The sequence below is a fragment of the Megalobrama amblycephala genome, linkage group LG5, assembly GCF_018812025.1.
Source record: "Megalobrama amblycephala isolate DHTTF-2021 linkage group LG5, ASM1881202v1, whole genome shotgun sequence".
NCBI lineage: Eukaryota > Metazoa > Chordata > Actinopteri > Cypriniformes > Xenocyprididae > Megalobrama > Megalobrama amblycephala.
Window position 1 is genome coordinate 22,862,937 of NC_063048.1, and position 17,803 is coordinate 22,880,739.

Consider the following 17,803-nt stretch of genomic DNA (forward strand, 5'->3'; position numbering starts at 1 on the left):
AAAAATTTAGTCAATTCTATAATACAGTTGAGAAATATGAAGTAAAACGCTTCTTACCCATCCATACTTCTCCAAACTGCACCTGCCCCAGTCTGCGCTCTAGATTGAGAGACTTACGGGGTACTTCCCACTCATCCTGCCACCAGGGCTTCTGAGGGGCTCGGGTCTGACACGGCTTCACCAGGCGGGTGCATAGTCCATCAGCCTCTCCTGCGTGAAGAAAGATAAACAAATGGTGTCACTTTTCATCCACACTTGAGGTCTTATAAACAGCCTGATTGAACTGTTCTTGACTCATGTCTTTTAAAAAAATCTGACAACCGATTTGTCTAAGGCACATATGAACACTCGAACATACGTGAATAATGTTTGACCAGCTCTGAGAGGGAACTGAAGGAGATCTTGGTGGTGATGTAGAATCCGCCTGCGTCCAGGTTGCGGATTCTGTAGTGCTTGATGACGTCGCCCTGTGTGTGGTCAAGATCTCTCACAGATAGAGAGAAACTACCTGAGGCACCAGAACAAGAAGACAATCAGAGCACATACTGTATAGTCACACATTTACCTTCACAACACTGAGAATTTCTAGACTGGAGTCATTTTACAGTGAATGACATGTAGAAAATGTTCTAAAATTCACCCTTGAATTATCCTAAAGGGTTTCCTGACACAATAACTTATTTAAAATGTATTTAAATATTTTTATTTTAATAATATTTCTAAAATTATTATTTTATTTAATTTATTTTTATTAAGATTTTTATTATTATTTATTTTTTTTACATGTTTTTTTTATTTTTATTTTTATTTATTTATAGTGAAACTAGAAAAGCAAAACATTCTGATCCAGCACTGTAATGTGATATGGACTGGCTATGACTGGCTAGTGACAGGATGAGCACTGTCTGATGTGCCCTCATGCTTTTGTGTGTGTGTGTGTGTGTGTGTGTGTGTGTGTGTGTGTGTGTGTGTGTGTGTGTGTGTGTGTGTGTGTGTGTTTTTTTTGTATGTTTTTTGTTTGTGTTTTTCTGCTGTGTGCGGAGCAATGCGTTGTTTCATACCTGGTGTGGTCTCACTCTCTCTGATGAGGAAGGAGCCCTGTGTGTTACCCAGGGCCAGTAATTGCCTAGTGGCGTCATTCCTGGAGAGATTTTTAAAGAACCACCTGCAACACAACATTATTGTCATTTCATGAGGGCTTTGACTCATTAATTATCTTATTTGGGATCGTTTATTTTGGGTTTAAATTGTTCTAAAGATACAGGGTTGGGGCGTTTCACTCCTCCCAAGATCTTAAAGATTTTAGACCTGAACATACGCAGAAATGTGGCATCAGCAGTTTAGCGTAGTGATGCTCAGAAACTTGTGTGATTTGTGGGAGTATTTTTTTTCTTCTCACCACGTAAATCATTCGTCATAAGCGACAAGGTATAACCTGAATGAATCAACCTTTCAGCCACAGTTTTGGGCGGCATTTCCCAAATCTCATTTTGGGGAAGCTGATTTGATCTTCTTTATTCAAAAACCCACATCAGCTGATCTGCATACATACAGTGGCATGAAAAAATATGTGAATCCCTTGCAGAATCTGTGAAAATGAGAATTATTTTAATAAAATAAGAGGGATAATAAAAAATGCATGTTATGTTTTGTTTAGTACTGTCCTGAGTAAGATATTTTACATAAAAGATGTTTGCATTTAGTTCACAAGACAAAACAATAGCTGAATTTATTAAAATAACCCCATTCATAAGTATGTGAACCATTGATTCTCAATACTGTGTGTGGTTACCTGATGATCCACGACTGTTTTTTTATTTTGTGATGGTTGTTCATGAGTCTCTTGTTTGTTCTGAGCAGTTAAACTGAGCTCTGTTCTTCAGAAAAATCCTCCATGTCCTGCAGATTCATCGGTTTTTAAGCATTTTTGCATATTTGAACCCTTTCCAGCAGTGGCTGTATGATTTTGAGATTCATCTTTTCACACTGAGGACAATTGAGGGACTCAAACTCAACTATTAAAAAAGGTTCAAACATTCACTAATGCTCCAGAAGGAAACACGATGCATTAAGAGCCGGGGGGTGAAAACTTTTGAATTCAAATATCAAGGTAAATTGTACTTAATTTTTCTGCCGGGAAACATGCAAGGATCTTCTGTTGGTTCCGAAGGGCTGTACTAAATGAAAAACAATGATATTTAAACAAAATAAGAAAATTGTGACATCTTCATCCTGTTCAAAAGTTTTCACACCCCGACTCTTAATGCATGGTGTTTCCTTCTGGAGCATCAGTGAATGTTTGAAAATGTTTTAATAGTTGTGTTTGAGTCCCTCAGTTGTCCTCAGTATGAAAACACAGATCTCAAAATCCTACAGTCACTGCTGGAAAGGGTTCAAATATGCAAAAATGCTTGAATCTGCAGGAGCTGGAGGATTTTTCTGAAGAACAGAGCTCAGTTTAACTGCTCAGAACAAACAAGAGACTCATGAAGAACCTTCACAAAACACAAAAAACAGTCGTGGATCATCAGGTAACCACACACAGTATTGAGAATCAATGGTTCACATACTTATGAATGGGGTTATTTTAATAAATTCAGCTATTGTTTTGTCTTGTGAACTAAATGCAAACATCTTTTATGTAAAATATCTTACTCAGGACAGTAAACAAAAAATAACATGCATTTTTTATTATCCCTCTTATTTTATTAAAATAATTCTTATTTTCACAGATTCTGCAAGGGGTTCACATACTTTTTCATGCCACTGTACATTTAATTGTGCTTTAAATTATGGATTTGTTTGCGTATACATGAGTGTGTGTGCGCTCCAAATGCAATCGACTGATACATTGCTTACGGTTTTGTCTTCATTCTGTTCAGTTTTGCTACAAAATTCTGTGGTATGTATCCCTTCTGCCTGGTAAACAGAGACTCCGCCATGTACCATTCAGGATCATCTCTAAGAAACACACATATATACATACATTATAGTTCATACCAAGACAGTGTTTTAAAAACACATAAAACCTGAAACGGGGAAACCCTGACTCTAAACAAGTGAAACTAAAAAAGTGACATTTAGTTCAATTAAAGGTGCCATAGTATATAATACTAAGAGTTCTGAGAAAATTTGCCATGTACTGTTGCCTAACTGATATACAGTTTATCCAGAATAACTGATATTGACTCAAATTGCAAGCTTGTGAATCAAAATGCATAACTGTCAGGAAATGGTGCAAAACAGAAAACAAAACGGGGATATTGCGACATACTGATAAACCTCATCTTTCCATTGTTAATAGTTGCAACTTGCAACTTGCAAAATGTGCATTGAAAATTGGCAGCTGATAAAACCTGTGCTCCAGGGACCATATTCATATAACATCTAAAGCTAAATGTAGATCCTAACTGGCTGATTTAGATGGTGATTGACACTAAACAGTAGAATATCAGTCCAGTCTCTCCAGCTATAAATGTCATTGGCTGTTAAAGTCTTGTGTTGCTTATAATAAATTGACATGTTGATAACACACACATAAGCATTGTTTCAGAATGCTCTCAATTACATGTAGCCTAGATCAGATGCATACTATATTCATATTAGTGAGTGTGGTGGTGCTTATGGTGTGAGTATGAGGCTGGGAGAGAAAAATCACAGTATACTCACTACAAAAATCTAGACTTACAGACTCTGGACTAGACTACTGGTTTCTGGTTGATCGACTACTTCAGACGTTTCATTGTCGGACTCAGGCTCGAATTGATAAGGTAAAATCGATACTATCTTTTCTGTCCATACATTGTATACAATGTCTTGAGAATTGATAGCTGTCATTCAGTTATGGCGATGGCCATCTGACCAATCAGAGCAGTGTAGGCTCATGGAAAGGATCTTTAGACAGACTGATTCTTCAAACTGCTTCTAACGAATCGTTCATGAATCATTGAGAACTGAGGTGAAATTAATGTGAAAACGAAAGAGTTTTCTGATCTTGCATGCATGTAAACCTGTTGTAGGAGACTCCCAAAACAATATTAAGAACCTTAAAGAAAGGCATAAAAGGCTCATTTCAATGTTAGATTGATAAATGAGGCCTACTAGGTTTCAGACAGTTTTCTTAACGACTGAAGGGATTTGGATTACAGTGATCCGTGTCCATGTGTGTGTGTGTTTTTCACTTGTCTTGAATGTATTGTGTTTTGCTTTTTGAATATAGCACATTCATTAAAAAAATCTCTGTACAAAAGTGTTTGTATGTAAGATTGCGCTGTACTGCAGTTTATCCATATGTAAAGACACAAGCACAAAAGCATTTTCATTACCATTAAGCAGATAAATAATCACAGTTAATGTGCTAACACAATGTGTATGTCACTTTGGGGTTTGGACCCGTGAGAAACTGTGTTGCTGGGTCAGGAAAAGCTCAACCCTTTGGGGTCAAACTGTACACTGTGAGCTACTGGGATTGTTTTGGAGAACAGCCCAAATCAAAGTATCTCTAAACAGAGACAAGAATTTCCACTGACCTCCGGCCTGTACCTGACCCGACCAGTATCAGTGCAAATGAGTCTCGAGAGATGCACGGTAAGGTCACATGTTTTGGGTTCATATTGCTTTATGAAGATCCCAAGCATAGTTTATGTTTGTATGACATAGGCGCTTCTAGACAATCACTTAAAGGGATAGTCAGTGCGGTCCATTGTTGTTTTGGATTTACTATATAGACAAAAATCATTTTTTAAAAAAAATATATTTTGTGTTATGCAGGACAAAGAAAGTCATATGAACACATGAGGATGAATTAATGATGACAGATGGTTTTGTGTTCATTTAGGCCTCCAGATTCTCCTGTTACATATAGGATGTGTTTTTATAGGTTTGAAGTGAAGTCAAAGAGATCAAATGCTGCTGGAATCCCACTGACACAATCACATGTTTTTTATATATCACTGTCTCAATATTATACTGGAGAGCGAACAGAGGTCAAGAGGTTCAGACACGAGGGATAAACTTTCCTGATTCACACAAAACAGTCAAGTTAAGCCAAAAAATAGGTTTGGTTTTTAAAGTCTTTATTTATACGAGCTGTTGTATTATATATTATTTTATTTTACCTCAATGTATATACAAGAAATACAAGAAAAGTGGTGTACTATTTATGACTGACAATTGCCCAAATAAATATATAAATGATCTTAACACATAATTCATGATAGTTTTACCTGCATTATAGGAATAGGGCAAGATTATAATTTGTAAATGAAGATTTAAAGTGACTGCCTTTAAGGCAGGGAATTTCCTTCTTATAATCACTGCCCAACATTTATGAAAATCCCTCTTTTCAAAAAAAAAAAAGAAAAGAAAAAGCCACCAGTTTTAATCTATGAGGATTTTCTGTTTTACTGTTTTAATATTAATAGTGTCAATACTCAATCCAAAATCAAATTCAAAAATGTAACAAATTTTGATCGCTTAGTTTCTAGTTTTCTAGTAAATTTCTAGAAAATGTAATAGTGTTCTAGATATTTCGATTTCAACAGTGCATAGATATTTCAATTCAAACACACTCACATCTACTTTTCTACTTCACAATATAATATTTTATGCCTGCATTTAAAATGTACAATATGAATAATTTAATAAATGTTTTATAGCATTTTTTTCAGAAAATAAAAAAATTCTATTTTGCAAATATTATGAGCTCAGCATTAAAACTCTTTTTGATTTCTTTTCTTTTCTTAAGCCTTATGAAATGATTTTTAAGAGAGTATAATCCGCTCACTATACTCTCTGCTATCTCAGACTGTCTGAGGCTTTAGTTTAGCCAGTAAAGTCTCATCCAATAGATCATTTATTATTTATAAATAGACTGCCTGAGAATACTTTTACAGGTCTGATAGCCAGTACTCATTAAAATTCATCTGGGTCTCGATTTAAGTGAAGAAAAAGTAGCAACCTGCAAGTAAAACTCACCTTTTCTGTCGACAGAAGATGCTGATTTCAGTGTTGGGCCAGCTCAGCAGGCATTGCCATATCGTTAGCTTTATATTTTATGAAGAACACATTTTGCCACATGCATCTAAACCAAGATTACAAACAAAGCAACGAGATCTGTAAAGCTTCGACGTGTGTTTCGATGACATGTGCTGCTAAAGTTGTGCAAGTCACGTCACAGTTTGACTTCCCACATTAACAAAAGCACATCATTTGTGAAAGCATCACTCACACACACATACACACACACACACACACACACACACACACGCACACACCACAATGCTGCAAAGCAAGCTGATGATAGAGCTTCCATTCGATGAAATGTTTGAGCTGATATTTAGTATTTTTTCAGCAGGTGCACTACTCTGAGCAGCTGTCACTCTTAGGAGAGATCAAACCTTTGGAGTTCAATAAAGAACTTCAAAGTGCAAATATAAACGTCTAAGTCTCAAAAAGGTTCAAAGTTGAACTTACAGGTTCTATAATGATCCACTGGTTATTTGGAAGTTCTTTTTAGAATCTTTGTTGTGGTAACATGGTTCATATTAGAACCTGTGTATAGTTAAGATTCGTTCATTAACCTTTTCTAAGATGATTGGATTCTACTGCGAGTATGCTACAGTTGATAGTGTTTCATCTGTACCCCCTGACCACATTTCTATAAATTGCATGATAACCTTGAAAGGCACCATGTTTTTGTCATTTTTTAGAGCATAAATTAAAGATAACAAGAATGAAAGTTCAGTTTTACATTCATAAATTGACAAGAAGCTGTTCAATGTTAAATGGAGAGGGTAAGTGAAATTCTTGCCCTACAAAATAGATTGCGTTCAATATCTTCAGATTAGACAACCGTACGTCCTTTAAATATTCCCCACTATGCATTTTTGGAATGAAAATCATGGGTCAGGTGTGATGCACAGCCAAGTTATTCAAGAATTTTTAAGAATGAAATAAACAAATTGCCTTAAAGGGGCTATATGTAAGATTTTTACTTTAATAAAGCATAAACATACCCCAATATGTTCGCAGATATTTAGGAAACATACTAAGTTCACCTACTTGTTTCTCAGAAACACAATGCTACAGCCAGATATTCTACTTTGAAATGTGCGTTCTGTGTCGGAATGTCTGTCTTTGTTTTGGTCTGTGTGAAACCGTGTGCTGCCAGTTTATCCAATAGTATTTCGACATCACAGGTTGCCAGTTGGCAGAAAACACTGCGTATTGCAGCCATGGAAACCAGCAAACAAACTTGGTCAGAGAATCGCAGATTCTACCTGACCTAAAAAGCCTCTGCAGCCATCTAAAAATCTCTATGAATGACAGCATATTAAAGGTGCTAAAGAGGATGTTTTGTTTTATTCATTTTTGCAATATTACTTGAAACTGTCTTTACTAACTGATAAAAGACTATTTATTAGGTGCACTGAAAGTAATAATATTAATATACATCATCTGTGCACGAGGTAGGGCCTTAAAAACATCAGCCAATCGTTTACGCGATCATCACGTAAACGATTGGCCCTCTGGCTTGTCAATCACTGCCGTGACGTTCCTTTTGAGAGACGAGCGCGGCTGCGCTCTCCAGTAACTTTCCACACTCCACAGGCGCGCATGCAATGTTTTTGTCAGGAGACAGGAGTAACAACTGCAGATTATGAGTTACCTGCGGTGAGTCCGACATAATGAATCCAAAAAACACGACACAGCGAATGCCGGTGGTAAACACTCGTGTTCCAATACGAGTGTTTACGAGTTTTGGGAGGCGTTCCTTTGAAATGTGTTGTGAAGGAGGGGGGTTGTTCTTACGCATGCGCTCATTTCAAAAACTCAGTAACAGTCTTTGGATTCTCAGTCGACGAAAAAATCCTCTCTATCACCTTTAAAACACAGATAAATCAATTCATCAGCTTACAGTGTGTAAGTCTCCTCAGCTTTCATTGTCAATTGCGCTCCCTCTTGTTGCGCGTCCTCAAGCTGGCCACCCGTGTCTTTGAACGAGGGGGCGGGGCAAACAATATTTTGAATTTGGACTGCAGTACCTATTTCGACCACTGGGTGTCATTCCTACATAGAGCCTCTTTAAATGTTTTCTGTATTTGTGCTTGGTACGCAACGCAATGCACTGAAACCGTTACAAACTTCAAGTGGCAGCAGCGGGACTGAGCGGAACAACACAAAAATCTGAGGTAAGACAACATAACCTGTCAAAAAACTATGAACTTTTTTAAAAGCTATGAAAATAACACCTATTTAATGTCATAATAACATTAAAGTGTGTGTTAATAATGAATAAAGGACAACAGGCCAAGCACACACGTCGTGTTAATGCGGCCACAATATTGTCAATTTAACGGCCTAATAATTCTGTGTGTACCACAGTTACTACACCTTTTCCACAAGTAGGAACTATTTCAAGATATTTTTCCATGTGTGTGTGTGCGTGTGTGCATGCGTGTGAGAGAGAGAGAGAGAGAATATGTGATTTTCATAAATGACAAAAGGTAATGTTGTGTAAAAATGAAAAGTTTATTTTTATTCATATTTTATACCACATTGTTTTCTAAATTGCAATATTTCTCTGTAGGGCTGGGTATTGACATAATTTTCACGATTCGATTTGATTTCTATTCACATGCTTTTGATTCGATTATGATTTCGATTCGATTCAATATCGATTATTTTGGATCAGTTACAGTATATGCCAAATTTTCTAGAGGAAAAAACTACACATGGGAGTCAGATGGTACTACTATAATAATATTGAAGGTTAAAATTAACTTATTTACAAACACTTCAGTTACACTCAATGATGTTTTTTTTTTTAATAATAAATAAAGTTTAGATTTATATAATCATATTTCTACTCCAAATCGTTTTTTTTTTAAATATAAACATTGAAATCGTGGCTGTCATCACTGATTTATTCAAACATGCATTAAATATTGAAGAACATTAAAAAATTATAATGAATATATGTAACGTGCATAGCTATATTTATCAGAATGCTGCTCTCTAGTGTTAATTTTTCTAGCTGACTAATGAGTTTATGGTCACTGAATGTTTTTTCTGTGGTAAATGTGACGTTGTGTGACATTGACATAATGTTTATATTTCAAAAAACAAATTGGAGTAGAAATTAATTTTAAAGTTAGTAGGTCTATTAAAACTTTATTATTACAAAAATTTCCTTAAGTGTAATTTAAGTTTGTATACAAATTGATTCATTTTAACCTTCAATATTAATATAGTACCAACTGATTCCCATGTATATTTTACAGCATTAGTTGAGAGATTTTTTTTTTTTCTTGAGAAAATTTGCCATGTACTGTTGCCTACCTGATATACAGTATATCCAGAATAACTGATATTGACTCAAATTGCAAGCTTGTGAATCTAAATGCATAACTGGCAGGAAATGGTGCAAAACAGAAAACAAAACGGGGATATTGCGACATACTGATAAACCTCATCTTTCCATTGTTAATAATAGTTGCAACTTGCACTCTTAAATGTGCATTGAAAATTGGCAGCTGATAAAACCTGTGCTCCAGGGACCATATTCATATAACATCTAAGGCTAAATGTAGATCCTAACTGGCTGATTTAGATGATTGACACTAAACAGTAGAATATCAGTCCAGTCTCTCCAGCTATAAATATCATTGGTTGTTAAAGTCTTGTGTTGCTTATAATAAATTGACATGTTGATAACACACACATAAGCATTATTTCAGAATGCTCTCAATTACATGTAGCCTAGATTAGATGCATACTATATTCATATTAGTGAGTGTGGTGGTGCTTATGGTGTGTCGCTCTGGGATAGGTGAGTATGAGGCTGGGAGGGAAAAATCACAGTATACTCACTACAAAAAACTAGACTACATGGCTAATTTCTTGTTTAAATTAATGTATATGTATATAAATATGTGATCTTAATAGGAGTCTCCTGTTTAAAGCATTATCTTATTTTCTAAATATTATAAATATTCAGTTACATTCTTATACTTGTTAAATGAAATTGATTGTTGTCGGATTTTCATGAAATACAATATTCCTTTATTTTAAGTAAGTCTCTATTTGCCCAGTGGTGTCCTGTTTTAAACATTCTTATTTTCTAAATATTGAAGATATTCAGCTACATTCTGTTAAAGGTTGGAATAAATTTTTAGTCTAATTAATTTATTTATTTGATTGATGAAAGGCAATATTCCTTTTTTCAAGCAAATCTCTGTTTGTCTGTGCTCACATTTTATATTTATGTATTAAACATTTTATGGACAATCATTGTGTTCTGTTTATATTGTGAAATGGGATTAAATACTATATTAATAATAATGTTAATAATAATAATGTTATTGCTATCTAGAAACAGGTTTAAAAAGGAACCTTAATGGGTCATTAATGCACCTTTAAGTTGAGGTTCCAAATAAAACCTTTTCAAAAAAGGTTCAAAAATTAACCTTTTAAGGGTTAGTTCACCCAGAAATGAAAATAATGTCATTTATTACTCACCCTCATGTCGTTCCACACTCGTAAGACCTTCGTTCATCTTCAGAACACAAATTAAAATAATTTTGATGAAATCCGATATCTCAGTGAGGCCTCTATTGCCAGCAATGTCACTGAAATAATGACTTTTCAACAATATCTAGTGATGGGCGATTTCAAAACGAAGCTTTACGAAATGTTTTTTTCGAATCAGTGGTTCAGAGTGGCAAAGTCACGTGATGTTGCGCATTAGTAAATGAGGCTTCGTTTACGGGATCCGAACCACTGATTCGAAACAAAAGATCCGTAAAGCTTCGAAGCAGTGTTTTAAAATCGAACGTCATTAGATATTGTTGAAAAGTCATTATTTTGGTTTTTTTGGTGCACAAAAAGTATTCTCGTCTCTTTATAATATTAAAGTAGAACCACTGTACTCACATGAACTGTTTTAAATATGTATTTAGTACCTGTCTGGATCCTGAGAGGTTCAGTGACATCGCTGGCAATAGAGGCCTTACTGAGCCATCGGATTTCATCAAAAATATCTTAATTTGTGTTCTGAAGATGAATGAAGGTCTTACAGGTGTAGAACAACATGAGGGTGAGTAATAAATTACATTATTTTCATTTTTGGGTGAACTAACCCTTTAAGGTTTCCCCACAGTTGCAATCGCCAGGAATCTCAAAAGGTTCATTTTTTAACCTTTTCTTCTTAGAGTGGTGCCATTGGAGTGAAGGATTCTGGGTCAGGACTCCACTTGTCACCTGTTTTTGTGGCGCCATGATGTCAAAGAGTGGAAACTTTAACGGCACTCATGGGTTTTTGGCTTGTACTTGTACTGAATAGAGCCACAAAACTTTACATTTGAATATGCTGAAAAAAAGGTTATGTACATTGCTATTCTATGCTGCATTTGTGCCCATTTGCAAAAACAACAACAACAACAACAAATCAGGCCTCTGATTCACTTTGAATCAAATGTCAATGCTCTATTAGAGAATAGGCCTAATATGCAATTTGCAATAGCCCAATTAAGTACGCAATAGTAAACTAATATGCAAATGGAAATTGAGGTAAAGTAAATTTTTCATTTTTTTTCAACCAGCTACTTGGATATGATGCTAACCCATCTCATGTCTCTCTTCATTATCTGTCTCTTAAACCTGTTCACTGTCTCTCTCTCTTTGTTTCTTGCTCTCTCAGAGCAGACCACACACTTTTGTTGTGGCATCAGGCTGCAAATAGAGCATGCATTTGCAGTAAGTCACAGCCCAAACATTCAAAGGAAATAAGGTACCTTTTTAACTTTCTATTGCAGGAACACTCATCTTAATTTAGACACTTCACGCCCAAGCCTGCTATTTCATTTGTATTTATTTTGATTTATGTTACCCAATGTGACTTTTGACCAGGTTTTTCATGTGGTGAGTCCAATGATCACAGCAGAAATAGTTGTTGTGGTTTCAGGGGTGGGTGGGGTGGATGTGGAGGGTGTTACAGTAAAAAATATTAATCATATATAGGCCTATTACCTAATTAGATTCCCTCAAAAGATAGAGGCCTATAGGGGATTTAACCTCCTGGTGCCTCTCAGGAACCTGATGATCAGGTCGTACATTCCTAGTGACCTGCTACCAACCACATTGTGATGTGCTGCGATGGCGGCCACATAGACCTTCAAGGTGGAGGGGGACAGCCTCCGCTCCAAGCCATCTTGAAGGAAGGAAAGCACAGAGCTGACTAGGCATTTTTGGGGGGCTTCCCAGTGTGAAGAACACCACACAGCGAACAGACTTCACTTCATGGCATATGCGCGCCTCATGGAGGGGGCTCTGGCCGAAGTGATAGTGCCAACTTCCGCTGGCGATAGGCCACTTAAGTCGTCTGTGTCCCATCCAGAGACCACACGTGGAGGTTGCAGAGGTTGCAGAAAACAGGTCCATCCTCAGGGGAATCCGCCAGGGAGGGGCTGTCGTGAGGAGCATCAGCTCTGGGAAACCGGCACAAGGCAAGGAATACTGCTAGCAACTTGAGGCAATTGATATGCCACTGCAGTTGGGGTCCTGTCCAGGAACCCGACGCAGCATACCCATTGCATATGGCACCCCAGCCGGTGGTGGAGGCATCTGTTGTGACAACAACATGCCTGGACACTTGTACTAGGGGGACCCCAGCCCGTAGAAAAGCAAGGTCTGACTACGGCTGAATGTACGGTGACAACGCGGTGTGATGACCACACGGAGCATGCCATGGCGCTATGCCCACCTCGGGACTCGGGTGTGTAGCCATTGCTGAAGCGGTCTCATGTGCAGCAATCCGAGCAGTGTGACTGCGGATGCCATATGCTCCAGGAGCCTCTGAAATCGCTTCAATAGAACCGCTGTTTTCTGCAAGAACATATTCAGGCAGTTCAGCATTGACTGTGTGCGCTCGTTGATGAGACGCGCCATCATGCTGACCGAGTCCAGCTCCACACAAAGAAAAGAGATACCCAACCGGAAGCCCAACCGGCTGAGGTGCTTGAGCACCAAGTACCTGTGTTCACACAACTGATCTCGCGACTGGGCCAAGATGAGCCAGTTGTCAAGATAGTTGAGTACGCGAATGTCCACTTCCCTGAGCGGGGCAAGGGCACCTTCCACGACTTTGGTAAAGACACGGGGAGTCAGGGACAGCCCGAAGGGTAGGATCTTTTACTGGTATGCCTGACCCTCAAACGCAAAGCATAGAAATGGTCTGTGTCGAGGGAGGATCGAGACATGGAAGTACACATCCTTCAGGTCGATCGCTGCAAACCAATTGTGGGTGCGAACGCACGTGAGGATGCGTTTCAGCGTGAGCATCTTGAACGGGAGCTTATTAAGGGCCCGATTCAAGACACACAGATCCAAGATTGGCCGTAACCCCCCGCCTTTCTTGGGTATTATGAAGTACGAGCTGTAAACCCTGACTTCATCTCGGCTGGAGGGACAGGTTCTATTGCGTCCTTTCTGCCCGTCCTTGCCTGCCACTGAGGTGTACAGGATGCTGCTGCCCCAGCCAGGCATCTTTATTAATTTAAGGCAACTTTTAAAGCACTTTTTAGTTTTTAGATTAAAAAATTAGTCATTGGCCGGTTTCACAGACAGGGCTTAGCCTAAGCCAGGATTAGGCCTTAGTTCAATTAGGGCATTTAAGTAACTTTTTTAAACGTGTCTTAGAAAAAAATATTTCTTATGTTCATCTTGAGACAAAACAATTGCACTGACATATTTTTAGATATCTCAGAGCAAGTTTCTTTCAGTTGAAACAGTTCAAACATGCATTTTAGTCTAGGACTAGCTTAAGCCTGGTTTGTGAAACCGGGGGATTGTGTTCAATTTAAGTAAACAGGTTGATTTAAAGCAAAAGCATGTTTTACACCCTTAACAGTGCACTAAATATTTATACATCAAACCTTTGATTAATCAAAAAACATATTATATACATTACCATTCAAAAGTTTGGGGTCCGTAAGTGTTACGGGGCGACTGAGATGAGAAATGTGCGGATCCATGTGCAAAGCTTTATTCAAAAACAGTCTAAACAGGCAAGGGTCTGACAATGGCTTACAGGTATGTAGAGGGCAAGACAGAAGAGTAATCCGACAAACAGGCGTAGGTCAATCAATGGCGAACGTAATCCAAAGGTTGAGGCAAGTGGGAAATTCATAGACAGATCATAAAAAACTAAGAAAGGGGCGAACAGAATCCAGACGACAAGACAAGAGAGAAATCCAAGACAGGCGGGTAATCAGGACACCTCTGGAGGTTCTACAGCAGTAACATCGGGAAACAGGGAGGATTCAGTAATGGTCTCTTCGACCACAACACGATAGGCTGAGAGTGTATCGCTGGACGCCACCAGCATGCAAGGAGCTAAAGCGAGCGCCGGCGCCTCATGAGGTTCTGCAGCATATGCCGCCACCTCTAGGGAAATTGCAGCGGGCTCTGCTACCATCAGAGGTTCTGCAGCATAAGCTGCCACCTCTGGAGATTCAACGTTGGTGTACGTGGCCCAGATATACCATAAAGCAACCCCATTATGGGGAGCACTGCGGACAGGGGAATCAGTTCAGGAGCAGGAGGGCTAGAGAGAGCTGATTTGGGGATACCAGCGGCACATGCTGACACCAGCAGTGTATCCCTCACACTGGATACCAGACTGGGATACCGAAGGACTAACCTCAAAGATTTGGGTGTAACAGACAGGACATGTCCAGACTCCGGCTGATCAGCTGTGACGTGACACGATTCTGGATGATCAGCTGAGACATGACGTGACTCTTGATGATCAGATGAGACGTGATGTGACTCTGGAAGATCTGCTGAGACGTGATGAAGCTCTGGAAGGTCTGATGAGACGTGACAGGGCTCTGGAAGATCTGCTGAAACGTGACAGGGCTCTGGAAGGTCTGCTGAGACATGACGAGGCTCTGGAAGGTCTGCTGAGACGTGACGAGGCTCTGGAAGATCTGCTGAGACGTGACGGGGCTCTGGAGAGTCAGACGAGACATGGCATGGCTCTGGCGTGCAGCGTGAACTACGGCGTGAATGGACTTTAATGCATCAGCCGCGAAATGATAAGTCTCGGGAACGACAGCAGTAACATGATTAAACCTTGTTGTCGTTGCCATTTTGTGAGTCTGGTACGGCAGACTCTATTAATGTGCTTGGACACAGAGCTCTGTGAACAGCCAGCCTCTTTTGCAATGACCTTTTGTGTCTTGCCCTCCTTGTGCAAGGTGTCAATGGTCGTCTTTTGGACAACTGTCAAGTCAGCAGTCTTCCCCATGATTATGTAGCCTACAGAACTAGACTGAGAGACCATTTAAAGGCCTTTGCAGGTGTTTTGAGTTAATTAGCTGATTAGAGTGTGGCACCAGGTGTCTTCAATATTGAACCTTTTCACAATATTCTAATTTTCTGAGATACTGAATTTGGGATTTTCCTTAGTTGTCAGTTATAATCATCAAAATTAAAAGAAATAAACATTTGAAATATATCAGTCTGTGTGTAATGAATGAATATAATATACAAGTTTCACTTTTTGAATGGAATTAGTGAAATAAATCAACTTTTTGATGATATTCTAATTATATGACCAGCACCTGTATGTATATATATGTAACCTCACTGTTTCTATGAAAGTTTCCCAAGCACAACATTCTCAAACATCAGGAAAAAACATATGTTAGACCAAACACCGACAGTGGGATGAAAAGCTTCTCACTTGTTGCTGCTCTAAGCCTTAGAGTGTGGGTTATTTTTAGGTTTTAATAGACAAGGTGACAAAATGTCTGAACACAAACTCACACTTCCTGTGAGGCTGCTGCTCGGGATCACAGCCAAGCCGTCGGTTTTATCTCCTGAGCAGTCGGGAACACTGATGGGGGTGTGTGCCGGTTGGAGTCTTGGAGTTTTCTTGAGGGGCGTCTGCCTCTCAACAGAGTGAGAATCATCTGGAATTGAGGTTCATTTTGGTGAGACCAAGATGTTTGAGAGTTGTGGAAAGAGTGAAGGCGGCTTTCATGGGGATGTCACACAGCAGGTCTGATTCCTCCTCGCACTCCTCCAGCTCATACGTAGCGTCATCCAGCATCTCTTTGTGACGGTGACACACCTGCTCCACCTTCAGCCTGTGGATCTCCCCCCGTAAGCGAATCAACTGCCGTGCGAGATGGTTATCCTGCATCTGCATCTCTCTCTGAGGAGAAATGAGAGAGAGAAAGAGAGAGTGAGAATGATTTTATAGCTCACACATTGCTGTGGACTACAGCTAAAACCAGATACTTTGATAACCAGCAGTAATTATGAGATTAAATTATTCAGAACAGCAGTCACACATGCAGGGAATTGTCCACACCTTTCGGTCGAACACCCACTCAAGTTTCTGCAGCTGTGTGGCATTTAAGTGTAATATGCCGAGAGACTAGAGTCATGCCACCTGTGTCGTACTACGCCAAAGATTTCAACATCAGTTGACATGTATCTCACTTCACAGCAGTCTGCTTCTTTAGCCAAATCAATCTGACTGCTTAACTGTTATATTATGTAATTTTATACTATATGTACAGTGTATTATTTATATATAGGGTGAATTCAGGTTGATTGGGACAATTTTTCCAATTCATCTCAATGGGAAAAAGTTCAATTCAATTCACATTTATTTGTACAGCGCTTTTCACGATACATATCGTTTCAAAGCAGCTTTACAGAGAATACATGTCAACATTACAATTTAGAGAATGCAGTTAGCTAATAATGTAATAATTTAGGCAATTTAATTTACAATCACTGTTAGCAGTTTAATTGAAGGTAGAAGCAATGAGCTCCTAGAAATAATGAATTACATATTAACAATAATTAGGATATATAGAAATTTGATCCAGATATTGCGTCATCTGAAGTCCTCGCAGGAGTTGGCACCGTCTTCAAAGGTGTTGGTCATCTGAAGTCTTCTTAAGAGGCTGGATCCAAACTGAAGCTGATGTACTCTCTAGTCACAGTAACTCTAGTCACTCTAGTAAAACAGAAAAGCAAATGGAGAATAATTAGCATAGCTGCTGTTCATAACATTAAGCAAAGATAGTCATATGCAATTTATCTGATGCATTATGTGAATGCTTGGCTAAAGAGATGCGTTTTTAATCTAGATTTAAACTGGGTGAGTGAGTCTGAGGCCTGAACATTATCAGGAAGGCTATTCCAGAGTTTAGGAGCCAAATGTGAAAATGCTCTCCCTCCTTTACTGGACTTAGATATCCTAGGTACAACCAGAAGTCCAGAGTTTTGTGATCTTAAAGAGCGTGAAGGACTGTAGGGCAATAGAAGATCGATTAAGTACACAGGAGCTAAACCATTAAGAGCCTTATAGGACATTAGCAATACTTTAGAATCATTACGGAACTTAATAGGTAACCAGTGTAGAGATGATAAAATTGGTGTTATATGATCATATTTTCTTGACCTGGTAAGAACTCTAGCAGCTGCATTTTGTACTAATTGTAGCTTGTTTGAGGAAGCAGGACAACCAGCTTGTAATGCATTACAGTAATCTAGTCTAGACATCATGAAGGCATGAACTAACTTTTCTGCATCAGTGTAACATAAGGAGTCCACTGGAGGCGAGCGTAGGTAGAACCCAAGTGCAGTTTATTACCAATAATCCAAAAGATAGATAGATAGATAGATAGATAGATAGATAGATAGATAGATAGATAGATAGATAGATAGATAGATAGATAGATAGATAGATCGTTTATTATATTCATTATTATACACTTTC

The 17,803-nt window shown here is 38.5% G+C and overlaps 1 protein-coding gene across 1 annotated transcript in view; it reads right to left on the reverse strand.

The window, feature by feature from the left end:
- lck (LCK proto-oncogene, Src family tyrosine kinase) overlaps positions 1–16,700 on the reverse strand; it is a 50,467-nt gene extending 33,767 nt beyond the window's left edge. Inside the window, exons 1-5 of the mRNA XM_048191293.1 lie at positions 15,832–16,700; positions 2,860–2,961; positions 1,062–1,165; positions 359–508; positions 58–210 (exon numbers count right to left, since the gene is read on the reverse strand). Coding sequence (XP_048047250.1) covers positions 58–210; positions 359–508; positions 1,062–1,165; positions 2,860–2,942 — 490 coding nt within the window. The 5' untranslated portion in view covers positions 2,943–2,961; positions 15,832–16,700. The remainder of the gene's footprint in view (positions 1–57; positions 211–358; positions 509–1,061; positions 1,166–2,859; positions 2,962–15,831) is intronic.
- Between the last annotated feature and the right edge of the window lie 1,103 nt (positions 16,701–17,803).